Raw genomic sequence first — 23,658 nt, forward strand, 5'->3', positions numbered from 1 at the left:
GGTATTAGTCTTCAGGGTCACGGCTCCTCACTGACGTTCATCCTGTCTGTGTTTCACCTTCTGTTCACGAGGAAGTAAAAACCACTTCAACATCTGCTGAGTGGAAGAACTCTTCTGCATATCAGGATCTGGAGATGCTCCAGTGCCTTATTCATTCCCCTCATCTTTGATCATACTCTACATTTATAATCATTTTCAGATCATTGACACAAAGTCTCAAATGAGTCACAAAATAACACAGTGATTAAATCTTAATCTTCTCTGGCAGCGAAGACGAGAAGTGAAATCAAACTCATTCAGAAATAAAGACTCTGCATCATGTTGAACCTGCACATTATCAGATTCTTTAATGGCCACACTGACACTGACAAATTTCAATAAAGTTTATTCAAACAGGACAATAACATTTTGCAGACAATTGCACATTTTGTGTTTATTTGAAATCCGTCTCATCAAGAGCCAGATTATTGATGGTTCAGGTGATTTGAGCGCAGCAGCCGATCCAGCAGAGATTCAGCGGTAAAATAGAATGTAAAAGTAAAATGAAAAGTAAAAGTATGAAGTAAACGAGAACATCACTTAAGAGACTCATAAATATCAGTCCTTCAAACATGTGTGATTTGTAAATAAAAATTCATGAATTATTCAAACAAATAAACAAGGTGAGGGATCATGAGTCGTCAGGTGAGACGAGAGTCAGGCCAGAACAATTATTATTATTATTATTTCCAGTTATCTAATGTCAAATGCAGTAACAGATAAAGTGTGTGTGTGTGTGTGTGTGTGTGTGTGTGTGTGTGTGTGTGTGTGTGTGTGTGTGTGTGTGTGTGTGTGTGTGTGTGTGAGCGTGCAGGTGTCAGCGAGGTGTTGTCCAGTGTGGTGGATGATGTGGGCGAAGCCATCAGCAGAAACGTCGGCGGTGCTCAGCTGCTCCGTGACCTCCTGACGGCCCCGTGGCTGAGCTCCCTGCTGAAGGTTCGATCCCACAGATGTGCACTAACCCGCAGCAACACCTGTCCACTGATGATGTCACTTGCTGTCTCCTCCCTCCAACCACTGATGATGTCACTTCCTGTTTCCACCCTCCAGATGTACGAGTGCCTGTTGCAGTTCCAGAGGTCGACGCCCAGCCCCTTTCTGCCTTACGCCTCAGGCCTTTCTCACCAGGTTCATACTCACACATGGTCCATGATTCTGCACGTCTGTAATCTGGTGAAACCACGTATAACCACGTCAGCTACTTCAGATGCAAAAACACAACGTCTGTCGGGTCAATTTGTCGGAGCTCACAGTACGAACATACGTGACAAACACGTGAGAGAAGAAGAAGGAGATGTTCTGAAAGTTCTGTGTCTGTTCCTTCAGATCATGACTGAGATCCACAGAGTTCACCGTCCATCAGCTGAGGCCAGAGAACTGTACAGTCTGCTGAGGTGTCCTCACCTGCAGGTCTGTACTCACCCCTGGTCTGTACTCACCCCTGGTCTGTACTCACCCTGGTCTGTACTCACCCCTGGTCTGTACCTCACCCCTGGTCTGTACTCACCCCTGGTCTGTACTCACCCCTGGCTGACTCACCCTGGTCTGTACTCACCCCTGGTCTGTACCTCACCCTGGTCTGTACTCACCCCTGGTCTGTACTCACCCCTGGTCTGTACCTCACCTGGTCTGTACCTCACCCCCTGGTCTGTACTCACCCCCTGGTCTGTACCTCACCCCCTGACTCACCTCCAGGTCTGTACCTCACCCCTGGTCTGTACCTCACCCCTGGTCTGTACCTCACCCCTGGTCTGTACTCACCCCTGGTCTGTACTCACCCCCTGGTCTGTACCTCACCCCCTGACTCACCTCCAGGTCTGTACCTCACCCCCTGGTCTGTACCTCACCCCCTGGTCTGTACTCACCCCTGGTCTGTACTCACCCCTGGTCTGTACTCACCCCTGGTCTGTACCTCCCCTGGTCTGTACTCACCCCTGGTCTGTACCTCACCCCTGGTCTGTACTCACCCCTGGTCTGTACTCACCCCTGGTCTGTACTCACCCCTGGTCTGTACTCACCCCTGGTCTGTACCTCACCCCTGGTCTGTACTCACCCTGGTCTGTACTCACCCCTGTACTCACCCCTGGTCTGTACCTCACCCCTGACTCACAGGTCTGTACCTCACCCCCTGGTCTGTACTCACCCCTGGTCTGTACCTCACCCCCTGACTCACCTCCAGGTCTGTACTCACCCCCTGGTCTGTACCTCACCCTGGTCTGTACCTCACCCCCTGGTCTGTACTCACCCCTGGTCCCCTGGTTCTCACCCCTGACTCACCTCCAGGTCTGTACCTCACCCCCTGGTCTGTACTCACCCCTGGTCTGTACCTCACCCCCTGGTCTGTACCTCACCCTGACTCACCTCTGCTCTGTACCTCACCCCCTGGTCTGTACCCCACCCCCTGGTCTGTACCTCACCCCCTGACTCCCTGTCTGTCTGTACCTGTCTGTCAGGCTCTCCTGTCTTCCCATGACAGCGTGGCTCAGTCAGATTATGGACCTGTCTTACCGCCGCTGCCTGACGAGTTACCTGAGGATGAGGAGGCCATGAGGATCGTGTGTCTGGTGAAGAACAACCAGCCGCTGGTGAGACAGAGGATTTCATTGTTTCACATGCACAAAAGGGATAAGACGCCACCAACAGGCAAATAAATAAAACACACCATCACCTTAATTTAAACTACAGATTTCTAAAGGTTTGAAAATCAATGTAAGAACACAACAACTATGATATAACAGAGGTCGGATGATTTCAGTTTTAACCCAAAATAACCACAAATACAGTTGAGGAGGTGAAATCAGGTCCTGAGCTTTTACTTCTGTGCAGTAAATTCATGTAAAAATAAAAAACAAAACATAAAATAAAATGATGAGAAGACTAAATAGTATGTAAATGTAATTTCTAGAACTAGATCATCATAGTTTCTTATCTTTCCCTCACCAAGAACGGATCAGAGCGCAGAGCGAGTGTAGGCGATGGGGGGGGCGTGATTCGTAGACGCTGGAGCAGCCTCCGCCGCCTCACGCTGGAGCGCCTCGCCCCTGGCAGACGGGCGTGGTCGGGGGAGGAGCTCAGCGTGACTGAAAGTGAAGCCAGGCTGTTGCCCGTCCCCAGAGGAGACCGGTCCCGGCCCTTCCTGCCTCGCTATCAGTCGACAGGAAGCTGCTGTTTGTGCCCACAGACCACAGAGCTCTGGAAGAACAAGCTCAACCAATCAGCTCCCTCCGTCTTTAGTCCTGCATCCTGTGCTGGTAAGAGGAGGAGAGGACGGTCGGTGCAGATGATCAACAATTAATCATCTGATCATTTCTTCATCTGGTCGTTCATCCATTAAATAGACTGCAGACGCTCAACTCATCACAAATCCTCTGTTTTCTGTTCTTTAATTCTTCACTTTTTAATCCTGTTAATTACATCGAGTTCACTTTTCTCTTGGCATCTCTCCATCTCCATCCTCTGTGCATGGAGGTTCATTTTCAGAGAAAACCAAACCCAATGGGAGAGAAGCAGCCGGATCAAGCCGTGATGACTATGCCTACCCTCCTCCTCCTGTCCTGGCTTTCAGTGTCAGCCTGCCCAGCTCCCCAGTCCTGTACCAAAAGGGGACAACAGGAGGACAATCAAGGAACATCCCCACCCCCGGCAGGGCTCCATCTTGTCCTGGGATGAGTCCTGTTTGTGCCCAAACTGCACCTTCCAGTCCTGCAGCTCCGCGCTCCACCCATCAGCAGGGTGTTAGCACGCTCCCCACCCCTGCCAGGCAGACTGCACCTCATAACAAACACCACCAAGAGACGGTCAATCGTCCCAACACACACTACTACTCCACCGCTCCTCGTCACAATGGATGCAGGAATCAACCAAAACTGACCCAAAACAAGCATCTCCAACCAAACCTCTGTCAGCACCCTCAGCCTCCAGCCCTCACCAAGCAGTGCAGCGTGGAGGAGCTCAGGTCCACTGTTCAGACGGCGGCCAGCAGCATCGAGCACGGCACCCAGGATGTTCGCCACCTTGGACACAAGATGGTTGCAGTGACAGAGCTGATCACAGACAGCGTGGAGGAGAACGCCCAGGCGCTCAACCTGCTTGCTGAGGTGGTCGACAAGCTCCAGGGGCTCATTGTGGCCAGCAAACACCCCGAGTCGTCACCGCCACGCAGGCCGAGACAGCACACTCCTCCCCCACCTCCTCCAAGAGTCTCCTCAATCTCTCCAAAAGGGATCCGCAAACCTCCCACACCTTACCCACCGCACCTGTCATCCTCCCCTTCTTCTACTTCTCGCTCCTCCTCTTCCTCTTCATCCTCATCCGTCAGTTCCTGTGCCGACGGCTTTCCAACGTCTAAGAGTCCAAAACAAACAAACGGAGGCTCAAAGAGGACGGTGGTGATGTCTGGTGCCAGGGGAGGTGGTAGTGGTGGTAACGGACAGATGAGGTTCAGTAATGGATCAGTTTCTAGAGTCCCTCTGGAGGATGAACAAGACCATGACAGCACAGGTTGTTTGACAGTCAAGAAGAAGAAGGAGAAGCAGGAGAAGAAGAACAAGAAGAGGAAATAGGCTGAAAACAAACTCCTCCCCTCGTCTGCTCTGGATCTGGAAACAGAAACTGGCTGATAAACCAGTAAATCTTTTACTTTGTGAATATAAGAAAGTGATGAGAACATTTTTCACAAACAGGAAACGATCTAAATCCAAATCAGCATTTTAAGGTTTTCACCACGTACCAGAAGCAGACTGATCAACTCTCACACAACAAACATTTGTTTTAGTCACTGGATCGAACCCTTGATGTGGAAATATTCAAAATATTTAAAGGTACTGAAAAATGTTATTCCCTCAAACCACATTTACCATTTCATCCAGGAACCATGACCATCATCATCATCATTATCATCATCATCATCATCATCATCATCATCATCATCATCATCATATCGATGAATACACACATACACAGAACTCCCCCCCCCCCTACCGTCGATACGATACATGTGTTAATATGGCAACTTGTGAAGGTGAAACAACAGAGGTCCAAGCATTGAGCCCTGTGGAACTCCACATATCAGGTCAGGCTGATCATATCAGTCAGTGGCTCCTGTGTCAGAGACTTGATTTGATCCAATCACAATGAGGTTGTCAGGACTATTCTGTGGACAACTGACAGAATCACTTTTATACTGAAGTATTCTTTGAATCCGTTTCTAGGCTGACATCATTGCAAGCTGTAGTAAGAGCCGTCACTGTGCCGTGAGGGGGCTTAACCACAGTGCTAGCAATATATACAGTATATATATTATATCAAATATAATGTATATTGCAAAAAAGTTCCATGTCGAGTAGTATTTTGGATAATTTGCTCAGAATACAAACACACAACATATCAAGGCCACAGCAGAGTGGTGATAGTCATTCTGTTCATTTCTCTCAGGATCAACTTTAATCACAACAGTTACAACTCACAGGTTGTGAAACTAACGGGATTTCAGCTTTCCTGATTGTTTTCAAGGCTCATTTCATCATTTTTTATTTCCCATCTCTCCATTTTGAACTGTTTTCCATCTCATCATTCAGAGCTTCACTAAAACCTGGTATTTGCAGCCAATGTTAAAGTGGAAGTTAAAGTTGTGTTAACTGGTCTGACAGGGAGCGACGATAAGGAGGGACGAGGAGACCGGAGGGATCTACATCGCCAGAGTGATTCATGGAGGACTGGCCGACCGCAGCGGTGAGATGAGGCCAGAACCTGTGTGTGTGTGTGTGTGTGTGTGTGTGTGTGTGTGTGTGTGTGTGTGTGTGTGTGTGTGTGTGTGTGTGTGTGCGTGTGCGTGTGCGTGTGTGCGTGTGCGTGTGCGTGTGCGTGTGTGTGTGCGCTGCGTGCGTGCGCGCGTGTGTGTGTGTGTGTGTGTGTCTTCCTTATGAGGACAAAAGCAAGTCCCTATAATGCAAATCATTTCATTTTAAGGGTTTAGTTTGAGTTTAGGTTGAGTTTAGGTTAAGTTAAGTTAAGTTAAGTTAAGTTAAGTTAAGGTTAAGTTTAGGTTGAGTTTAAGTTAAGTTAAGGTTAAGTGTTAAGTTAAGTTAAGGTTACGTTTAGGTTAAGTTTAGGTTAAGTTTAGGTTGAGTTTAGGTTGAGTTTAGGTTAAGGTTAGTTAGGTTAAGTTAAGTTTAGGTTGAGTTTAGGTTAAGTTCAGGTTGAGTTTAAGTTAAGCTGCTAGGTTAAGCTGCTAAGCTGCTGCTAAGTTAAGTTAAGTTAAGTTAAGGTTGAGTTTAGAAGGTTAAGGTTTGTGTTGGTTAAGGTTGTTAAGGTTAAGTTGCTGTTGGTTTAAGTTGTTAAGTTTAGGTTGAGTTGAGTTGAGTTTAAGTTGAGTAAGTTAAGTTAAGTTGTTTAGGTTAAGTTGTTGTTGTTAGGTTGAGTTAAGTTAAGTTTAGGTTGAGTTTAAGTTAAGTTAAGTTAAGTTAAGTTAAGTTAAGTTAAGTTAAGTTTGAGTTAAGGTTGAGTTAAGTTAAGTTCAGGTTGAGTTTAGGTTAAGTTCAGGTTGAGTTTAAGTTAAGTTAAGTTAAGTTAAGGTTGAGTTAAGTTAAGTTTAGGTTGAGTTTAGGTTAAGTTCAAGTTGAGTTTAGGTTAAGTCTAAGTTAAGTTAAGTTAAGTTAAGTTAAGTTAAGTTAAGTTAAGTTAAGTGTTAAGTTAAGTTAAGGTTGAGTTAAGTTAAGTTTAGGTTGAGTTTAGGTTAAGGTAAGTAGTAACTATGGTTAAAGTCAGTCAGTCTCTGAGAATTAACATGCCTGTGTGTCTCAGGACTCCTCCATCCTGGTGATCTGGTCGTGGAGGTGAACGGTAACCCGGTGCTGGGTCTGGAGCCGGAGCAGGTCATCCAGATCCTGGTAGGAAATGGAATTACATGCTGCTGTAGTTTACCTGAGGACCTAGAAGAAGACATGTTCCACTCTGTCCACAGACACACTGCCCCGCCCCCACTGACTGATACAGAGCACTGGTCGACCTTTTATTCAATTTTTATAATTATTGAAAATATCTCGTGACACAACTCGTCCTCAGTGTGAAGTCAATAAGATGAACGGTTTGTGAGATTCCACATTCACACCGACAGTCGTTTGTACTCTGCATAATGAATATTATACTTATTTCTGGTAAGTTCATTTTGATGATAAAACACATCACTTTTATTTGAGGGACTATCCCACATTGTGGTGTTGCTATTTACAAGTAAGTGAAATATCTACATTTTCCACCACTGGAAATGGTGATAAGTGATTTTTAATGAAAAGCACAAAGAGTGTGAAGTGTTTAAAAACCCATTTTGATGTGAAATGACATCTAAGTTAAGTTGGTTTGTTTCCTCAGATCAATTCTCAGGGAACGATCCTGTTTAAGGTCGTTCCAAACGCAGCTCAGAGCAGCAGCAGCCACATGTCGGTAAGAAACAGAACCTCGGAGGATCCCTCATTAAAACGTTCTGTCTTGAAACTTTGTCTCTGTGCGTCAGGTGTACATGAAGGCCATGGTGGACTACTGCCCCCTGCAGGACTCCTCCATCCCGTGTCCGGATGCAGGGATGGCGTTCAGCAGAGGAGACCTGCTGGAGGTGGTGGACCAGTCGGACGGACGGTGGTGGCAGGCCAGGAAGCTGCCGTGCTCGGTGTCCTGTGCTGGACTCATTCCCTCTGCCAGCATGTTGAAGAGGTGACCGGGGATCAGTCTAACACCTGAACCACACAGATTCACTGCTTTAGCTGAGTTACTGCTTTTGTCCAGTTTTACATTTGAGTACGATCGAAATTTAAATTTCAAACAGTCGGGTTTGTGGTTCTTAACTTAGAGAATTTTTTAGTGAACATTTTTGTCACATTGATGGTTTGACGGGAGCTTTTAAACGACATCATGTCTTTGTCCTCCACAGTAAACAGAGGGAGCAGTGGTGGAGTCAGCCCCTACCGGGCCACAGCTGCATCCGGCCCTGTGAGGACTCACCCATTGTTAATACCACTCACCTCAGTGCATTCAGCAAGTAGCTACACCCCCTCCAGTCAAAAAGAAACCAGGAGGCAGCTGAGATTAAAGTGTCTCAACAAATTGAATTTCCAACAAATTTCTAAAACTCTGGTTTGTTTTGTCACCATGAGAATAATAGAACAAAATGTGGAGAAGTGAACTTTCTGAATGAACTGAACTGAAAACTGTTCCAGTAGAAAACAACTGATGCTGTGACCAGGATCAATGTGTGAGTCATTTCTAACAGTTGTGTCTTTTCTCTGTTCCCTCTGCTGACGACAGTGACGCTGGCTGAGAACGGTGAGTGTGACACAGCACAATCATGTTAATATCATAGTAGTAGTAGTCGTAGTATTCATATTATCATTCATATTATTATTGTTACTGTTGCAGTCATCACAGTCCTGCTTTGTATTCAGACACCTTGGAAAAAGTTCCATCCAAGAAAAGTTTGTTCACAGATGAACAAATTAATACATCAACACAGTTTCAGCACAAATTACCATTTTGGATCAAATTTCCCTATTCACATTATTTGCGGCCTCTAGGCTTTAATCGCTGCAAATGCTAAACTCTGTACGCCTCATTGAAATGTCAGCCTCTTGGTGGCGCTAGAGGTAAAGTCAGAGGATCCCAGAAGTTGGTAGGGTTCATCCTCTGGAGACAAAGTGTCACATGAATCCATCAAATCTTCCAACGGGTGAAAACCTGACGTTCTCATCCTGTTGTCGTCATGTTAAGATGTTAAATATCCCTACAAGGGGACATCTTGTCCTACATTCTCAATGATTCACATCGTCCAACAACATCAGCATCAAATCACACTTTGACAGTTTGTTGTCATTTTGTGACTCATCGTGTCTTTTTGTCCTTTTTTTAATACCTGTTCCAGAGGACGAGGCTGAGGACAAACGCACCCTCACAGGTAAAACACGACTTACAGTTACATACAGATATAAACTGTATATATATAGATATACAGTTTATATGATACACTATTTGTTTTGCATGAGTCATCATCCATCGGTGTTGTTTCTCTTCTTTCCACAGATGTGGAGGAACTGAATTTTGGTAGGTAAGTCTGTTCAGACTCAGGGAAACATGAAGCTGTTCTTTGTTTTTCACGAAACATTTTAAAAGTCTATGGAAACTAAAAATCTGTTTTAATGAACTTTTACCTAAATGTTGTTTCATAAAAGCTTTTACAGCAACATTCAATATGAGAATATTTCGATTCTCTGCATCGAGGCTGTTTGTATTTGATGTTAAATAAAAGAACAGAAGAGTTTATTCTTTAAAAGACTTTACCCCTGAAGTGAAGAGTCTCAATGTTTCCTCCGTTCAGATGAGGCTGATTCTGATGTCACTGATGGAATCTACCTGGGTGAGACACATCATCACACAGTGAACACACACGTGAACAACATTAAAACTCATGTGCACATGGATTTCAACCTGGTGTTCACACGTGTCTCTAGTTTCCACAGTCAACAGAGAACTGTGAATAAAGATGGACGACATGACGGCTCCCAACAGTGAAGCCGATATCTTTTAATCCATATTGTTTGAATGTCTCCTCAGCTGGTTTCCGTCGTACTTTCCGTCTGTGGAGGAGAACGTCCTTCAGGAGGAGACGACAGTCCTGCACCTCCTGCTCCCCCAACAGCAGCACTCTGTCCACCCCTTATGAGGAGGTGGCTCTGTACCAGCGCCCCCCGCAGGAGAACCACCGCCTCATCATCCTCGTTGGTGAGAGAGGAATATTTTAACTTGCTGAAAACCTGAACTAACGGACCAATGAGGAGTTAATGACTTAACATGTTCAACCACACACACACACACACACACACACACACACACACAACACACACACACACACACACACACACACACACACACACACACACACACCTGGCAGCTCCTTTGTTCCTCTGATTCGACCAATAGGAGCGTTTTCTGCCTTTAGGAAAGATGCTCTATTAAATAAACTCAGTTCACTGGTAAAACATCATAACTGACCCTCTCATTGTGTTGCTGTGCTACGACACACAAAGCTAAAACAATGTTGACCATTTACAACAGGAAACAAAGAGAGGATATTTGATCTGTTTTATTCTCATATACATGTTTGAATGTTCTCAGTCAGTGTTGAAGGTGAAGTCGTCAGTGTTAAATCTGAAAGCTGATTTAAAAAGACAGATAAAAAGCTGAGGATCCAGTATTTTAGAGCTCTGTCTTTGCTGATGTCTCAGCTGCTGCTGCTTTAATACACAAAAACAAGACTTTAAATCATTTTGTGTAGAAACTACAGTGTATTCATCAGCTGCTGTGTATCAGATGTGATATCAGTGTGTTCTGCTCAGGGGCCTCAGGAGTCGGAGTCAGTGAACTGAGGAAGAGACTCATCAAACTGAACCCGTCGACCTTCCAGGGACCCGTACCTCGTACGTACCACAGATTTAACACCTTCATTTAAACGCTAATAATACATTTAAAATCGGTTTTAATGTTGAATTTACAATGATAGAAAATACAAATAACAGTTCAATTGTAAACTAAGGCCACAGCATATAAATATGAATGAAAAACAATGACAAATAAAAAGATAATTATAATTGAAAAGAGAAACAAAGAGAAGAAGATGTTCTGTTTAGTTCAGTGAACGATCCTGAAGTGGAACATGATTCATCCACCTGATCTGTCACCAGACACCACGCGTCCAATCAGAGCGGGGGAGCAGACAGGAAGAGAGTACCACTTTGTCACCAAAGAGTTGTTTGAGTACATGGTCTGTAACCACAGGTGGGATCCTCTCCTGTTACCCTTTTAATATGGATAATCATTTATCTAACAGCTTATAACACAGTAGTGTCATAGATATAGTTCAGTATTAAATACAAAATGTTGTTCTTATTTATCATATTTTCTTTACAAACCCATTTTATATTCCAGGGTGTAATCACTGACATTCATTGTTTTCAACGTGTGTGTGTGTGTGTGTGTGTGTGTGTGTGTGTGTGTGTGTGTTTAGGTTTGTGGAGTACGGTGAATATAAAGCTCACCTGTACGGGACGAGCACTGACGCCATCGATGACGTGCTGAAACGGGGACGAATGTGCATCGTCGATGTGGAACCACATGTGAGTTTCCTGAAGAGGAACAGGATTCACTCAGTTAGAAACAGTCTGAACAGACACACACACTTTATAACCAAACCCACAATGAGACATAATCCAGGAACGCTGCTGACACACTGTCTCTGCCCTCAGAGCGTCCAGCCGCTGAGGACGAGAAAACTGAAGCCTTACGTGATTTTCATCAAAGTCCCCGACCCAGACAGACTGAGACAGACGAGGAGAGACGCCCGACTCATCACCAACTGCACCATCAACAGAGCTTTCACGGTAAGAGACTCCGTCCTGTAGAGACACGTCCTAACACGTCTGCAGCTGTCAGACAAAATAACTTGTTATTGGTGACTGTGTGAGGACGGGCTCATGTGTCTGTCCCTGCAGGAGGACGACTTCGTGGAGCTGGAGGAGACGTCCCTCACGATGGAGGCAAAGTACAAACAGTTGTTCGACAGCGTGCTGGTGAACGAGGAGCTGCAGGACGCCTGCATGCAGCTGTGCTCCATCGTCCAACAGGCTCAGAACGAACCTCAGTGGATTCCTGTGAGCTGGAGCCGGCCAGAGGCCTAGAGCGGAATCAAGGGGGGAGGATTTAAAGGGAAGGTGAGAGGGAGGAAGGAGGAGGAGGTGATGGAGGATAGACGAGGAGGAGCTGAGGAGAGAGGAGAGGAAACTGATGATTCTCTGTAGGTACCACAGCTGCTTTACGTGCAGTAATTGAGTAAATGTACTTAGTTACTTTCCACTATTGACACTCGACCACTCGAGACGTTTATGACACAGAAACCTTTCTGTGGAACTCGTGGACCTGCAGACGTCTCAGTGTCTCACCAAAGCTTCACCACACGACTGTTTCTCTGTCTCACACACTCTCATGGCTTCATCCGACAATAACAGTAAAGTTGTTTCAAGAAAAACATAATGCTCAATAATGCTCAAATGACCAAAAGAAGCACAAACAAATGACATTTTAATGAGGAGAACGTCCAGTATGACATAAACAGGAAACAAAAAGTGACCTAATCTCTATTTGACTCTGGAATAATGCAGATGTTCCTGAATGTCACTGTGTGTAGTTTAAATGAAATGTCGTATAAGACTCTACATTATAACTGTTCCTTATGAGATGCTGCTGATCTCATTGATCAGTACATCTGTCCTGGATTTCAGCTCATCAGTCAATGATGATCATGTAGAATATCTTAAATATCTTTAAACCTTGTGACATGTTTTGTGCAGAGTGAAAGTGAGCGTCCCCCGTGTTCCTCAGGTTAAGCCTGTGCAGGCAGATGCAGCTCAGCAGCAGATTCAAGGAGGATTAGTGACTTTATGTCAGGGGGTTGTTCCAATAGATGAGGAAGAAGAAATAAAATGGATTCTATTAAATAAAAAGTAAAAACCTGTTGCATCAATAAAATCAATGTTATTACTCAAATGTTTTTTGTGTTGTCATTGTGGTTTTTAGTTTCCTCACCTGCAGCTCACCGGTTTGCATTTACCTTCATGATGCTCCTCCCACTGTTCATATAATAAATCACACATGTCACCAGAGTGCTGCACTGACATGAAACAAACTGAATGCTACTGGGTTTGTTAGTGGGCGTGTCAGACACACAACCATGAAGAAGCTTCAGTGTTTTCTGGGCAAGAGAAAAACTTCACCTCAGACATTCACAGAAAACTGTTCAACACACGAGAGGAAAGAAACAACACAAACTGTTTGGAAGTTATTTGTGTCTCTTAGGACTTTACAACCTTGTCCTACGAACACTGAGCCTGTCAGGACCAGGAGACGTCATTGGGACCAGAGCTGGGCTCTACTAAAGCTAAACCTCCTGAGGTCAGAGGTCACAGGTGAGGTGTGGGTAGGTTAAGGGTTAGATATGAACTGGTCCTGGTGATAGTTAGGAATAAGGTTTTAGTTAGACTGTCCACAATGAATGGAAGTCACTGCAAAGTCTCAACAAGGATAAGTGTGTGTGTGTGTGTGTGTCTGTGTGTGTAATAGGATTCATTACGTGACCTGGTTTCTGTGGCCTGGTGGTTTTGACCTTTGACCTGTGCAGCTCACCTGCTCAGTCTTCTACAGACCAGCTGACTGTGGCTCTGCTCTGGGACTCGGACACAAGAGTCAAATAATTCAAAGCTCTGAACACAAACTATACGAAGTGACAGAAGATTGTAGATGAGTTGAGGACGACTCACTAATGAAGAGGAGTTCTTCTGAAGATTCAACACAAGAGAACACACAATACACACACACACACGTTTACAACAGTAAACTGAAGTTGTTAATATCAGTGAACCATAAAACAGGAGTTTGGTAATCGGGTCCATGTCTGACCTCAGGCCAGTGAACTGTTAGCAGCAGGGTGACGGATTATTAGCATCCATTGCTAATTTGGAGCTGTGCCAGCTGGTGACGTCGCAGCAGACCGACCAATCACAGAGCTCTGTGAGTGGCCGTCACGGCTCAGCACATGATCACCTGTCCCCTTAAACCCCGGGATGAGTCTCAGATCTGCAACACAGCCTCCGGCCTCCTTCTGTTCCTGCTTCACATCATCTCCTCGCTGACGGTTTGTGCTTCAGGCTTTTATCTGAAGATCCAGATCAGTCCTCTCGAACCTTTCTGGATTAATGACGGACTCCAAGTGAAGGAGGGACAGTGTGTGGAGTTTCTCCTTCACAGCCACAGACTCAGAGGTGACATTCACCCCACGTATCTTCTTGTGCTGTGTTTTTGTGTTTATAGTTTCTCTTTACAAACCAGGAAGAAATCATTTAGTAACTCTAAGTTTTCATGCATCAACATTAGACGGTTCCAGAGATGAGATGTTCATGGTGCAGCACCTGAGTGTTGCTGCTGTTCACATTATAAGTGATAGGTTCTGCTAGGCGACCCGAACCCTGCTGCTGGTTTCATACTAAGCAAAGACTCACTCTGCGTTTCATCACCCATGAAGGGATACAGCTGCGTACGTGCTAACATGCTAACATTTCACAGGTTCGCTGTCAGGTAATAAAAGGTGGAACTGTTTGAATCAGCATGAATCTGTACTGGTCAGCAGTATTCTTCATAGTTCTGACTTCTGACTTTGTGTGACTTAACAACCTTATCTTTAATGACCTGACAATGTAAATGATCCTCTCATTAAAGCACGAGTTTAAAGTTCATTAATAATGAATTCATATAAATTAAGTTTGAACTCTTAAAGGCTGACTTTTCAGAAAGTGTCTACTAAAGAAAAGTATTTGTTTCTGACAGCGTCGCACTGAGCTACACTTCACTGTGTCCTGTTAAAACAAGGAGAATAACCCTTTGTTCTAAACGTCCTCACGTCACATGATGTCCTGTCAGACGTCCTCTGCTCACCCACCGATGGACAGATGTCGTGTTGATCTCAGAAACAGAAAAGAAAAGTGGTGAATGTTACTGGAAGTTTTCATATCTCACTCAGGTTCAGTCTCAGAACTTCAGGTAAAACAATATTCATTAAGTTCATTAAGTCCGTCAGTCGAGGGGCTGGTGCTTCGACTCGCTTCTCCTCTTCACGATCTTGAGAAACAAGGAAGGGAATTTCCCTAAAGTAAATGAACTCAAATGAAAGTAAATTCATTTTATGTTGAAGTTTTGAAAAATTAGAATTTTCTTTGAATGAAGTCTCAAAACCCCTGGGTTTGTTTACTGAACACCTTCCACCAGCAGCGTCCTCAGAGCTCAGGTTAATCCAGTTACCTGAAACACACGGCAGCACACGAGACGCTGGTTAACGTGAACTGACCTGAACCATCGTCTGTTCTGACAGAGCACCGTCACCATGCCGACCGGCAAGAGCAAGAAGAAGAGGCCGAAGAAGGAGGTGAACGATGAAGAGGAGCCGGGAGAAGGTGAGAGGTGACGGAGTCTGTGTTCTACTGTGTTCTACTGTGTTCTACTGTGTTCTACTGCGTTCTACTGCGTTCTACTGCGTTCTACTGTGTTCTACTGCGTTCTACTGTGTTCTACTGTGTTCTACTGCGTTCTACTGTGTTCTACTGTGTTCTACTGTGTTCTACTCTCTTCTACTGTCATCTACTGTGTTCTACTGCTCTACTGTGTTCTACTGCGTTCTACTGTCATCTACTGTGTTCTACTGCGTCTACTGTCATCTCCGTTCTACTGCGTTCTACTGCGTTCTACTGTGTTCTACTGTGTTCCTGTTCTACTGTCATCTACTGTGTTCTACTGTGTTCTACTGTCATCTACTGCGTTCTACTGTCATCTACTGCGTTCTACTGCGTTCTACTGTGTTCTACTGTGTTCTACGCGTTCTACTGTCATCTACTGTGTTCTACTGTGTTCTACTGTCATCTACTGCGTTCTACTGTCATCTACTGCTCTATCGTCTCTACTGCGTTCTACTGTGTTCTACTGTGTTCTACTGTCATCTACTGTGTTCTACTGCGTTCTACTGTGTTCTACTGTGTTCTACTGTGTTCTCTCTTCTACTGCGTTCTACTGTGTTCTACTGTGTTCTATCATTCTACTGTCATCTACTGTGTTCTACTCTCTATGTTCTACTGCGTTCTACTGTCATCTACTGTGTTCTACTGTGTTCTACTGTGTTCTACTGCTCTACTGCGTTCTACTGTCATCTACTGTCATCTACTGTGTTCTACTGTGTTCTACTGTGTTCTACTGCGTTCTACTGTGTTCTACTGTCATCTACTGTGTTCTACTGTGTTCTACTGTCATCTACTGCGTTCTACTGCATTCTACTGTCATCTACTGTGTTCTACTGTGTTCTACTGCTCTACTGTCATCTACTGTGTTCTACTGTGTTCTACTGCGTTCTACTGCGTTCTACTGTGTTCTACTGTGTTCTACTGCGTTCTACTGTCATCTACTGTCATCTACTGTGTTCTACTGTGTTCTACTGTGTTCGTGCTCTACTGTGTTCTACTGTCATCTACTGTGTTCTACTGTGTTCTACTGTCATCTACTGCTCTACTGCGTTCTACTGTCATCTACTGTGTTCTACTGTGTTCTACTGTGTTCTACTGTCACTACTGTGTTCTACTGTGTTCTACTGTCATCTACTGTGTTCTACTGTCTTCTACTGTGTTCTACTGTCATCTACTGCGTTCTACTGCGTTCTACTGTGTTCTACTGTGTTCTACTGCATTCTACTGTGTTCTACTGTGTTCTACTCTTCTACTGCGTTCTACTGTGTTCTACTGTGTTCTACTGTCATCTACTGTGTTCTACTGTGTTCTACTGTCATCTACTGTGTTCTACTGTGTTCTACTGCGTTCTACTGTCATCTACTGTGTTCTACTGCGTTCTACTGTGTTCTACTGTGTTCTACTGCATTCTACTGTGTTCTACTGTGTTCTACTGTGTTCTACTGCGCTCTACTGTGTTCTACTGTGTTCTACTGTTTACTGTGTTCTACTGTCATCTACTGTGTTCTACTGTCATCTACTGCGTTCTACTGCGTTCTACTGTGTTCTACTGTGTTCTACTGCGTTCTACTGTGTTCTACTGTGTTCTACTGTGTTCTACTGCGTTCTACTGTGTTCTACTGTCATCTACTGTGTTCTACTGCGTTCTACTGTGTTCTAGTTCTACTGTGTTCTACTGTTCTACTGTGTTCTACTGTGTTCTACTGTGTTCTACTGCGTTCTACTGTGTTCTACTGTGTTCTACTGCGTTCTACTGTCATCTACTGTGTTCTACTGCGTTCTACTGTGTTCTCATGCTCTACTGTCATCTACTGTGTTCTACTGTGTTCTACTGTGTTCTACTGCGTTCTACTTGTGTTCTTGCTCTACTGTCATCTACTGTCATCTACTGTGTTCTACTGTGTTCTACTGTGTTCTACTGCGTTCTACTGTGTTCTACTGTGTTCTACTGTCTTCTACTGGTTCTACTGCGTTCTACTGTGTTCTACTGTGTTCTACTGTGTTCTCTGTGCTTCACTGTGTTCTACTGTGTTCTACTGTGTTCTACTGTGTTCTACTGTGTTCTACTGTGTTCTACTGTGTTCTACTGTGTTCTACTGCGTTCTACTGTGTTCTACTGTGTTCTACTGCGTTCTACTGTCATCTACTGTGTTCTACTGTGTTCTACTGTCATCTACTGTGTTCTACTGTGTTCTACTGTCATCTACTGTGTTCTACTGTGTTCTACTGCCTACTGCGTTCTACTGTGTTCTACTGTGTTCTACTGTGTTCTACTGTGTTCTACTGTCATCTACTGTGTTCTACTGTCATCTACTGTGTTCTACTGTCATCTACTGTGTTCTACTGTGTTCTTCTATGCTCTACTGTGTTCTACTGTGTTCTACTGCGTTCTACTGTGTTCTACTGTCATCTACTGTGTTCTACTGTGTTCTACTGTGTTCTACTGTGTTCTACTGTGTTCTACTGTGTTCTACTGTCATCTACTGTGTTCTACTGTGTTCTACTGCGTTCTACTGTGTTCTACTGCGTTCTACTGTGTTCTACTGTCATCTACTGTGTTCTACTGTGTTCTACTGTCATCTACTGTGTTCTACTGCGTTCTACTGTGTTCTACTGTGTTCTACTCTCTTCTACTGCGTTCTACTGTGTTCTACTGCGTTCTACTGTCATCTACTGTGTTCTACTGTGTTCTACTCGTCATCTACTGTCATCTACTGTGTTCTACTGCGTTCTACTGTGTTCTACTGCGTTCTACTGTGTTCTACTGTCATCTACTGTGTTCTACTGCGTTCTACTGTGTTCTACTGCATTCTACTGTGTTCTACTGTCATCTACTGTGTTCTACTGTCATCTACTGTGTTCTACTGTGTTCTACTGTCATCTACTGTGTTCTACTGTGTTCTACTGTCATCTACTGTGTTCTACTGTGTTCTACTTCTTCTACTGCTCTACTGTGTTCTACTGCGTTCTACTGTGTTCTACTGTGTTCTACTGTCATCTACTGTGTTCTACTGTGTTCTACTGTGTTCTACTGTGTTCTACTGTGTTCTACTGTGTTTCACTGTGTTCTACTGTGTTCTACTGTCATCTACTGTGTTCTACTGCGTTCTACTGTGTTCTACTGTGTTCTACTGTGTTCTACTGTCATCTACTGTGTTCTACTGTGTTCTACTGTGTTCTACTGTCATCTACTGTGTTCTACTGTGTTCTACTGCGTTCTACTGTGATCTACTGTGTTCTACTGTGTTCTACTGTGTTCTACTGCCTCTACTGTGTTCTACTGTGTTCTACTGTGTTCTACTGTGTTCTACTGTCATCTACATTTCTACTGTGTTCTACTGTGTTCTACTGTGTTCTACTGTCATCTACTGTGTTCTACTGCGTTCTACTGTCATCTACTGTGTTCTACTGTGTTCTACTGCGTTCTACTGTGTTCTACTGTGTTCTACTGCGTTCTACTGTCATCTACTGTGTTCTACTGCGTTCTACTGTCATCTACTGTGTTCTTGTTCAGTGGCTGTGGAGGTGGAGATGGAGGAGGTGACCACCAGGAGTCGCTCTGACAGCAGAGACCATCTGACCCCAGAGCCTCAGGAGCCAGCACCACAGAAGAAGAAGAAAAAGAAGAAGGCGCTGACCATCGGTAAAAACGTTTCCACTGCGGCTGCTGTTTTTCTGTTTCAACAAAAAACCACATCAACCATTTTCAAGAGAAACAGTGAAGAAGGTTCAAAACTCTACAAACAATACAACTACACAACTGAACTAAACCACGACACAACTAAACAACCTTATCTTTAATGACCTGGCAAAGTAAATGATCCTCTCATTAAAGAATGAGTTTAAAGATAATTAATAATGAATTAATATAAATTAAGTTTCAACTCTTAAGTCGCACTGAGCTACACTTCACTGTGTCCTGTTAAAACAAGGAGAATAACCATTTGTTCTAAACGTCCTCACGTCACATGATGTTCTGTCAGACCAGGAAGCAGAACAAGACGTTCCAAACGGTGACATGGTGGAGTCCCCCATCGACGGAGAGGAGACAACTGTCCCTGTGACCAGAAAGACCAAAAGGAAAAGGTGAGAACCTGCAAGAAGCAAGTGAACGAATAGATACAAGGTGTCGCTGATTTCAGTCCTGACGTGTTCCTGACGTGTTCCTGACGTGTTCCTGACATGTTCCTGATGTGTTCCTGACGTGTTCCCCACATGTTCCTGTCATGTTCTGCAGGTTCTCTATGTGAGAACAAATGTCTGAGTCAGTGTCTCTGGACATTTTCTGGATCTTCTCCTGCAGCCTCCTGGTAACATGTGTGTAACATGTCCGAGTGAGTCCATGTGAGGAGACAGCAGGACAATGTCCTGAAGCTTCCCAGTGAGCGAGTGGACGTGTTGATGAGGTTTCTAACACGTGACGGACGTGAAGCTGGAAGAACACAAACATCTCAGGATGAAGAAGAGGAGCCGTACACGTAGAAGACGAAGACGTCCACTTGGAAACACGAGGAGGTTCCAGATCTTTGGTGATGAGGGCCGACGCCGGTGTGGATGAGCTGTAAACAAACACTGATCTTTCCACAGCAGAGTTTATACGTCATGTCCGGCCCCCTGCTGCTCTACAGGCTCCGCCCCTGCTGCTCTACAGGCTCCGCCCCTCGCCTGATGTTCCCACATGTTCCTGTTTGAACGAGTCGGACCCGACAACCTGCTGCTGCTGCTTCACAAACACTGACTACACAACATGTGACAAAATCCTTCACACTGACCATGTAAGAGAGACTCGTGTTTTGGTGCCACCTCTCTCGCCACAGTGTGGGTGAACGATTTCAGACTCATCTTCTGGGGACCATGAATTTACTGATCCACTTCCTCAGAGTTGCTCTGTGAAATGAAATCCTCTGTATTGTTTGATGTAGGAAGGCGAAGGCGACGGAGCACTACAGCGACGACCTCGGAGCCGAAGATGACGACATCATCACAGACGCCCAGTCTCCCATCCCCCAGCATTCCCTGTTCTCCGCCCCCCACAGCCACAGCCAGCCGGTCGGCAAAGTCTTCGTGGAGCGGAACCGTGAGTGTGAATCAGATGTTATTGCTTCATCCACACGTCGACGTTTTCATTCTCAAACTAAAACCATCTCCCTCCATACGAGTATTTTAGCTCCTGAAAGGAACATTTTCTGTTTTATAAATGAAAGAAATCAGCTTTTTTCTTGTGTGAGGAGAAAATGTATTTATTATTTTATCTCTGACGTGACTTCTCCGACACTGTTAAACATCTGAGTCGCAGGCCACGCCCACATGATCAAATCCCGTGGCTGGTTCGAGATGTCACAGCGTAAACACAGAATTCAACTTCGGTCAAAAGTACGGACCTAAAACTCTGTGCTAGTTTCTGTTTGGTGTTGATCAGCCAAGTTACTAGAGACATGATCGATTTAATGCAACGTAATAAATCATGTTTTACACTTGAGTTAGAGGACGAGAGACAAGATGGTGGCCGTCATTTCTCCCTCTTTCTGGAAACACACAGTGACGAACCTCGTACAAGTCTCTGTCCGTGCTCACAACAGACACAACCCACCAGACTGAAGAGTTCTGCTTCAACTGTGGCTCCAAGGGCCGTTTCATCTTATATCAGCTTTACACTGAGATCTTCATATTTACAACCTACACTTACATTTGAATACAACTTCAAAAAGCTTCATGGTTTTTATAGTAAAACACATTATTTACATTGGGGACTTGATGTTTTTTGTGTATGTTTGGGTCCAATATGTTGAACATGTTGAATATGTTTGTTGAGAGCTGAGACGGACGAAGTATCGGAACCAGGAAACACCGAGAGAAGACAGATAATGAACGTACCGGCTGTTATTACAACATAAGTTCCAGTATCAGTTTATAAGTATTTAATCAACCAATGAGGATTTGTCTCTTTAAAATCGTCAGTAACCCAGAACAGCAGCAGCCTCTTTAATCCATTAGCACTGATGTGGGTCACTGACCTCTGACCTCACCCGACTCACCCAATCTCCTCCGACGCTCTGAGCCCGGTCCAAACGACCACGAAGCTGCTTGGCCCTTGTTCACGGCGGACATTTTGACTGCAGGGCGTTTCCAGGCGGAGCGGGTGGAGCAGTTCCGACACTCCGAGCTGATGGACGACTACATGGACCCCAGACAGATCTGGACCACCAGAGACGTCGCTTTGAGGGTCCACAGTGGCTTCAGGTCTGCACACCTTAACCTTAACCATAGGAACTACTTACCTAACCCCTTAACCTTAACCCTTATCTCTGTGTGCAGGGTGATCGGCCTGTTCTCTCACGGTTTCCTGGCGGGCTACGCGGTGTGGAACATCATCGTTGTGTACGTGTTGGCGGGCGAACAGATGACCACACTGCCCAACCTGCTGCAGCAGTACCACCCACTGGCTTACCCCGCCCAGTCTCTGCTCTACCTGCTGCTGGCCATCAGCACCGTGTCGGCATTTGATAGGTGTGTGTGTGTGTGTGTGTGTGTGTGCGCGTGCGTGTGTGCGTGTGTGTGTGTGCGTGCGTGTGTGCGTGTGTGCGTGCGTGCGTGCGTGCGTGCGTGCGTGCGTGCGCGCGTGTGTGTGTGTGTGCAGCTCTACTGTAGATAACACAATGACACATTGGATGCAACAGGTTGAGTGTGATGGTTGTAATGCGTACAGGTCCACTTGTCTACGTTCAAATGTTCGATACCTGAAGATGTCATGAGCTGGATAATTGAGAATCTTCACAGGTAATTAGAGACACATAGTGGTGATGTTACATATTACAACCAGCTGAACCCAGAGGACACAAGGACTCTCTGGAACCTCCTCGTGTTTCCAAGTTGACGTCTTCGTCTTCTACGTGTACGGCTCCTCTTCTTCATCCTGAGATGTTTGTGTTCTTCCAGTTTCACGTCCGTCACGTGTTAGAAACCTCGTCAACACGTCCACTCGCTCTCTGGGAAGCTTCCACACATTGTCCTGCTGTGTCCTCACATGGACTCACTCTGACATGTTACACACATTTTACCAGGAGGCTGCAGGAGAAGATCCAGAAAATGTCCAGAGACACTGACTCAGACATTTGTTCTCACATAGAGAACCTGCAGAACCTGCAGAACATGTGAGGAACATGTGAGGAACACGTCAGGAACATGCCAGGAACATGACAGGAACATTTCAACTCATCTATTTCCATTTTAAATAAACTGAAAGGAAACAAACATCTTTGTCTCTCCTGCAGAGTGAACCTGGCCAAGGCCTCAATGGCTCTGAGAGGATTCCTCACACTCGACCCTGCTGCTCTGGCCTCGTTCTGTAAGTGATGAAGATGATGAAGATGATGGTGATGAAGATGATGATGATGCTGATGGTGATGATGAAGAGTTTTTCTCTCTGTGTTTGCAGTATACTTTATCGCCCTGATTCTGTCCCTCAGTCAACAAATGACCAGTGACCGTATCAACCTTTATCCTTCAGCCAACGAGACTCTGTGGTGACAACTCTCTTTTTCATATTTTACTTTGTTGTTTAAAAAAACATTTTCCTGAAAACGCAATAATCTTTATAAAAAAAATAAAAAGATAGGAAATAAGATGAAAAATAAAAAGCGCTGGTGTCCTCCAGGCCTCCAGGTTCAGAGGAGCAGATCTTGCGGCCGTGGATTGTAGTGAACCTGGTGGTGGCGCTGTTGGTGGGCTTGGCCTGGGCTGTCATCTCCACACGACCGGACATCGACTACACAGAAGGTGACGATAGTGTGTGTGTCAGTGTGTGTGTGTGTGTGTGTGTGTGTGTGTCAGTGTGTGTGTGTGTTTGTCTGTGTGTGTCTGTGTGTTTGTGTGTGTTAATGTGCTGTTTTCCCTCTCAGAGTTCCTGATGACGATGGAGGTGGAGGGTTCCTCGAGAGGAGAGGAGAACTTGGACGTTTCTGCCTGATTCACTTCGTTTCTTCTTCTTCTGTGTTTCATGTATGTTTTTGTACAGTTCCTCACATAGTGCTTTGTGTTGAGTCATTTTGTAAATAAAGAAATGTGGCTTATGTTCAGTGTGGGGTGTGTTTACAGCTTTTTGCCACAGGATGGAGCCACTGCTCTGATACATAGGTATTTGTAGCCTATATTGGATATGTATTCACGTGCTATAGATTTAGATCCAGTCAGAAAGATGAGCTATAATTAATGTTTCCACATTCCATAAGAAAGAGTCAAGTTCTGGTGGTCGCTGCTGTTTCCCATCATGCTTTCATACTTTGATGATCATGGAAACTGGTGTTGAACTTTATTCTTTTCAAAAAGAAAAAAAGAGTCAGCTTCAACACTTCACCTGTAGTAACTGAGGTGTGAGGAGGAGGAGTGAATCACGTGAGTCAGGTGGATCAGGTGGATCCAGGTGGATCAGGTGGATCCAGGTGGACCAGGTGGATCAGGTGGATCCAGGTGGATCAGGTGGATCAGGTGGATCCAGGTGGATCAGGTGGATCAGGTGGATCAGGTG

The 23,658-nt window shown here is 44.9% G+C and overlaps 3 protein-coding genes across 11 annotated transcripts in view; all 3 read left to right on the plus strand.

Moving 5' to 3' along the window:
• LOC118119651 (MAGUK p55 subfamily member 4) overlaps positions 1–12,497 on the plus strand; it is a 14,298-nt gene extending 1,801 nt beyond the window's left edge. Inside the window, exons 3-21 of one of the 2 annotated variants that reach the window (XM_035173767.2) lie at positions 854–975; positions 1,090–1,167; positions 1,366–1,449; positions 2,493–2,624; positions 5,688–5,769; positions 6,841–6,926; positions 7,408–7,479; positions 7,550–7,746; positions 7,964–8,022; positions 8,338–8,355; positions 8,948–8,980; positions 9,106–9,126; positions 9,401–9,439; positions 9,637–9,804; positions 10,419–10,499; positions 10,764–10,857; positions 11,087–11,195; positions 11,325–11,459; positions 11,571–12,497. In XM_035173767.2, coding sequence (XP_035029658.1) covers positions 854–975; positions 1,090–1,167; positions 1,366–1,449; positions 2,493–2,624; positions 5,688–5,769; positions 6,841–6,926; positions 7,408–7,479; positions 7,550–7,746; positions 7,964–8,022; positions 8,338–8,355; positions 8,948–8,980; positions 9,106–9,126; positions 9,401–9,439; positions 9,637–9,804; positions 10,419–10,499; positions 10,764–10,857; positions 11,087–11,195; positions 11,325–11,459; positions 11,571–11,756 — 1,796 coding nt within the window. In that variant the 3' untranslated portion in view covers positions 11,757–12,497. Of the gene's footprint in view, positions 1–853; positions 976–1,089; positions 1,168–1,365; positions 1,450–2,492; positions 2,625–2,983; positions 3,291–3,507; positions 4,819–5,687; positions 5,770–6,840; positions 6,927–7,407; positions 7,480–7,549; positions 7,747–7,963; positions 8,023–8,337; positions 8,356–8,947; positions 8,981–9,105; positions 9,127–9,400; positions 9,440–9,636; positions 9,805–10,418; positions 10,500–10,763; positions 10,858–11,086; positions 11,196–11,324; positions 11,460–11,570 lie in introns of those variants that run through there. The other variant, XM_035173766.2, reaches the window with a different exon arrangement.
• The window catches only part of LOC118120114 (abl interactor 2-like), an 882,953-nt gene that overhangs the window by 845,254 nt on the left and 14,041 nt on the right, over positions 1–23,658 (plus strand). The window lies entirely within an intron of this gene.
• On the plus strand, positions 13,666–23,209 carry LOC124854602 (transmembrane protein 237A-like). Of its 3 annotated transcripts, XM_047342562.1 has the most exons (11): positions 13,672–13,892; positions 14,998–15,077; positions 18,649–18,777; positions 19,118–19,220; positions 20,057–20,211; positions 21,254–21,374; positions 21,450–21,641; positions 22,406–22,479; positions 22,570–22,657; positions 22,789–22,910; positions 23,033–23,209. In XM_047342562.1, the coding sequence occupies exons 2-11, from the start codon at positions 15,008–15,010 to the stop codon at positions 23,098–23,100; spliced, it is 1,122 nt and encodes a 373-aa protein (XP_047198518.1). In that variant the 5' UTR covers positions 13,672–13,892; positions 14,998–15,007; the 3' UTR covers positions 23,101–23,209. The 3 variants fall into 3 exon arrangements, with proteins under 3 accessions (XP_047198516.1, XP_047198517.1, XP_047198518.1); XM_047342560.1 differs by having other exon boundaries at positions 13,666–13,892; positions 14,996–15,077; positions 21,254–21,641; XM_047342561.1 differs by having other exon boundaries at positions 13,666–13,887; positions 14,893–15,077; positions 21,254–21,641.

The sequence above is a fragment of the Hippoglossus stenolepis genome, chromosome 13, assembly GCF_022539355.2.
Source record: "Hippoglossus stenolepis isolate QCI-W04-F060 chromosome 13, HSTE1.2, whole genome shotgun sequence".
NCBI lineage: Eukaryota > Metazoa > Chordata > Actinopteri > Pleuronectiformes > Pleuronectidae > Hippoglossus > Hippoglossus stenolepis.

What these genes read in the sequence shown, in the direction of transcription:
- LOC124854602 (XM_047342560.1), top strand. Translation starts at nt 15,008, where the DNA reads ATGCCGACCGGCAAGAGCAAGAAGAAGAGGCCGAAGAAGGAGGTGAAC. An exon ending in AGAAAGACCAAAAGGAAAAG is followed by an intron (nt 19,221 to 20,056) that starts GTGAGAACCTGC and finishes TGTTTGATGTAG; the next exon opens with GAAGGCGAAGGCGACGGAGC. An exon ending in GGACATCGACTACACAGAAG is followed by an intron (nt 22,911 to 23,032) that starts GTGACGATAGTG and finishes TTTCCCTCTCAG; the next exon opens with AGTTCCTGATGACGATGGAG.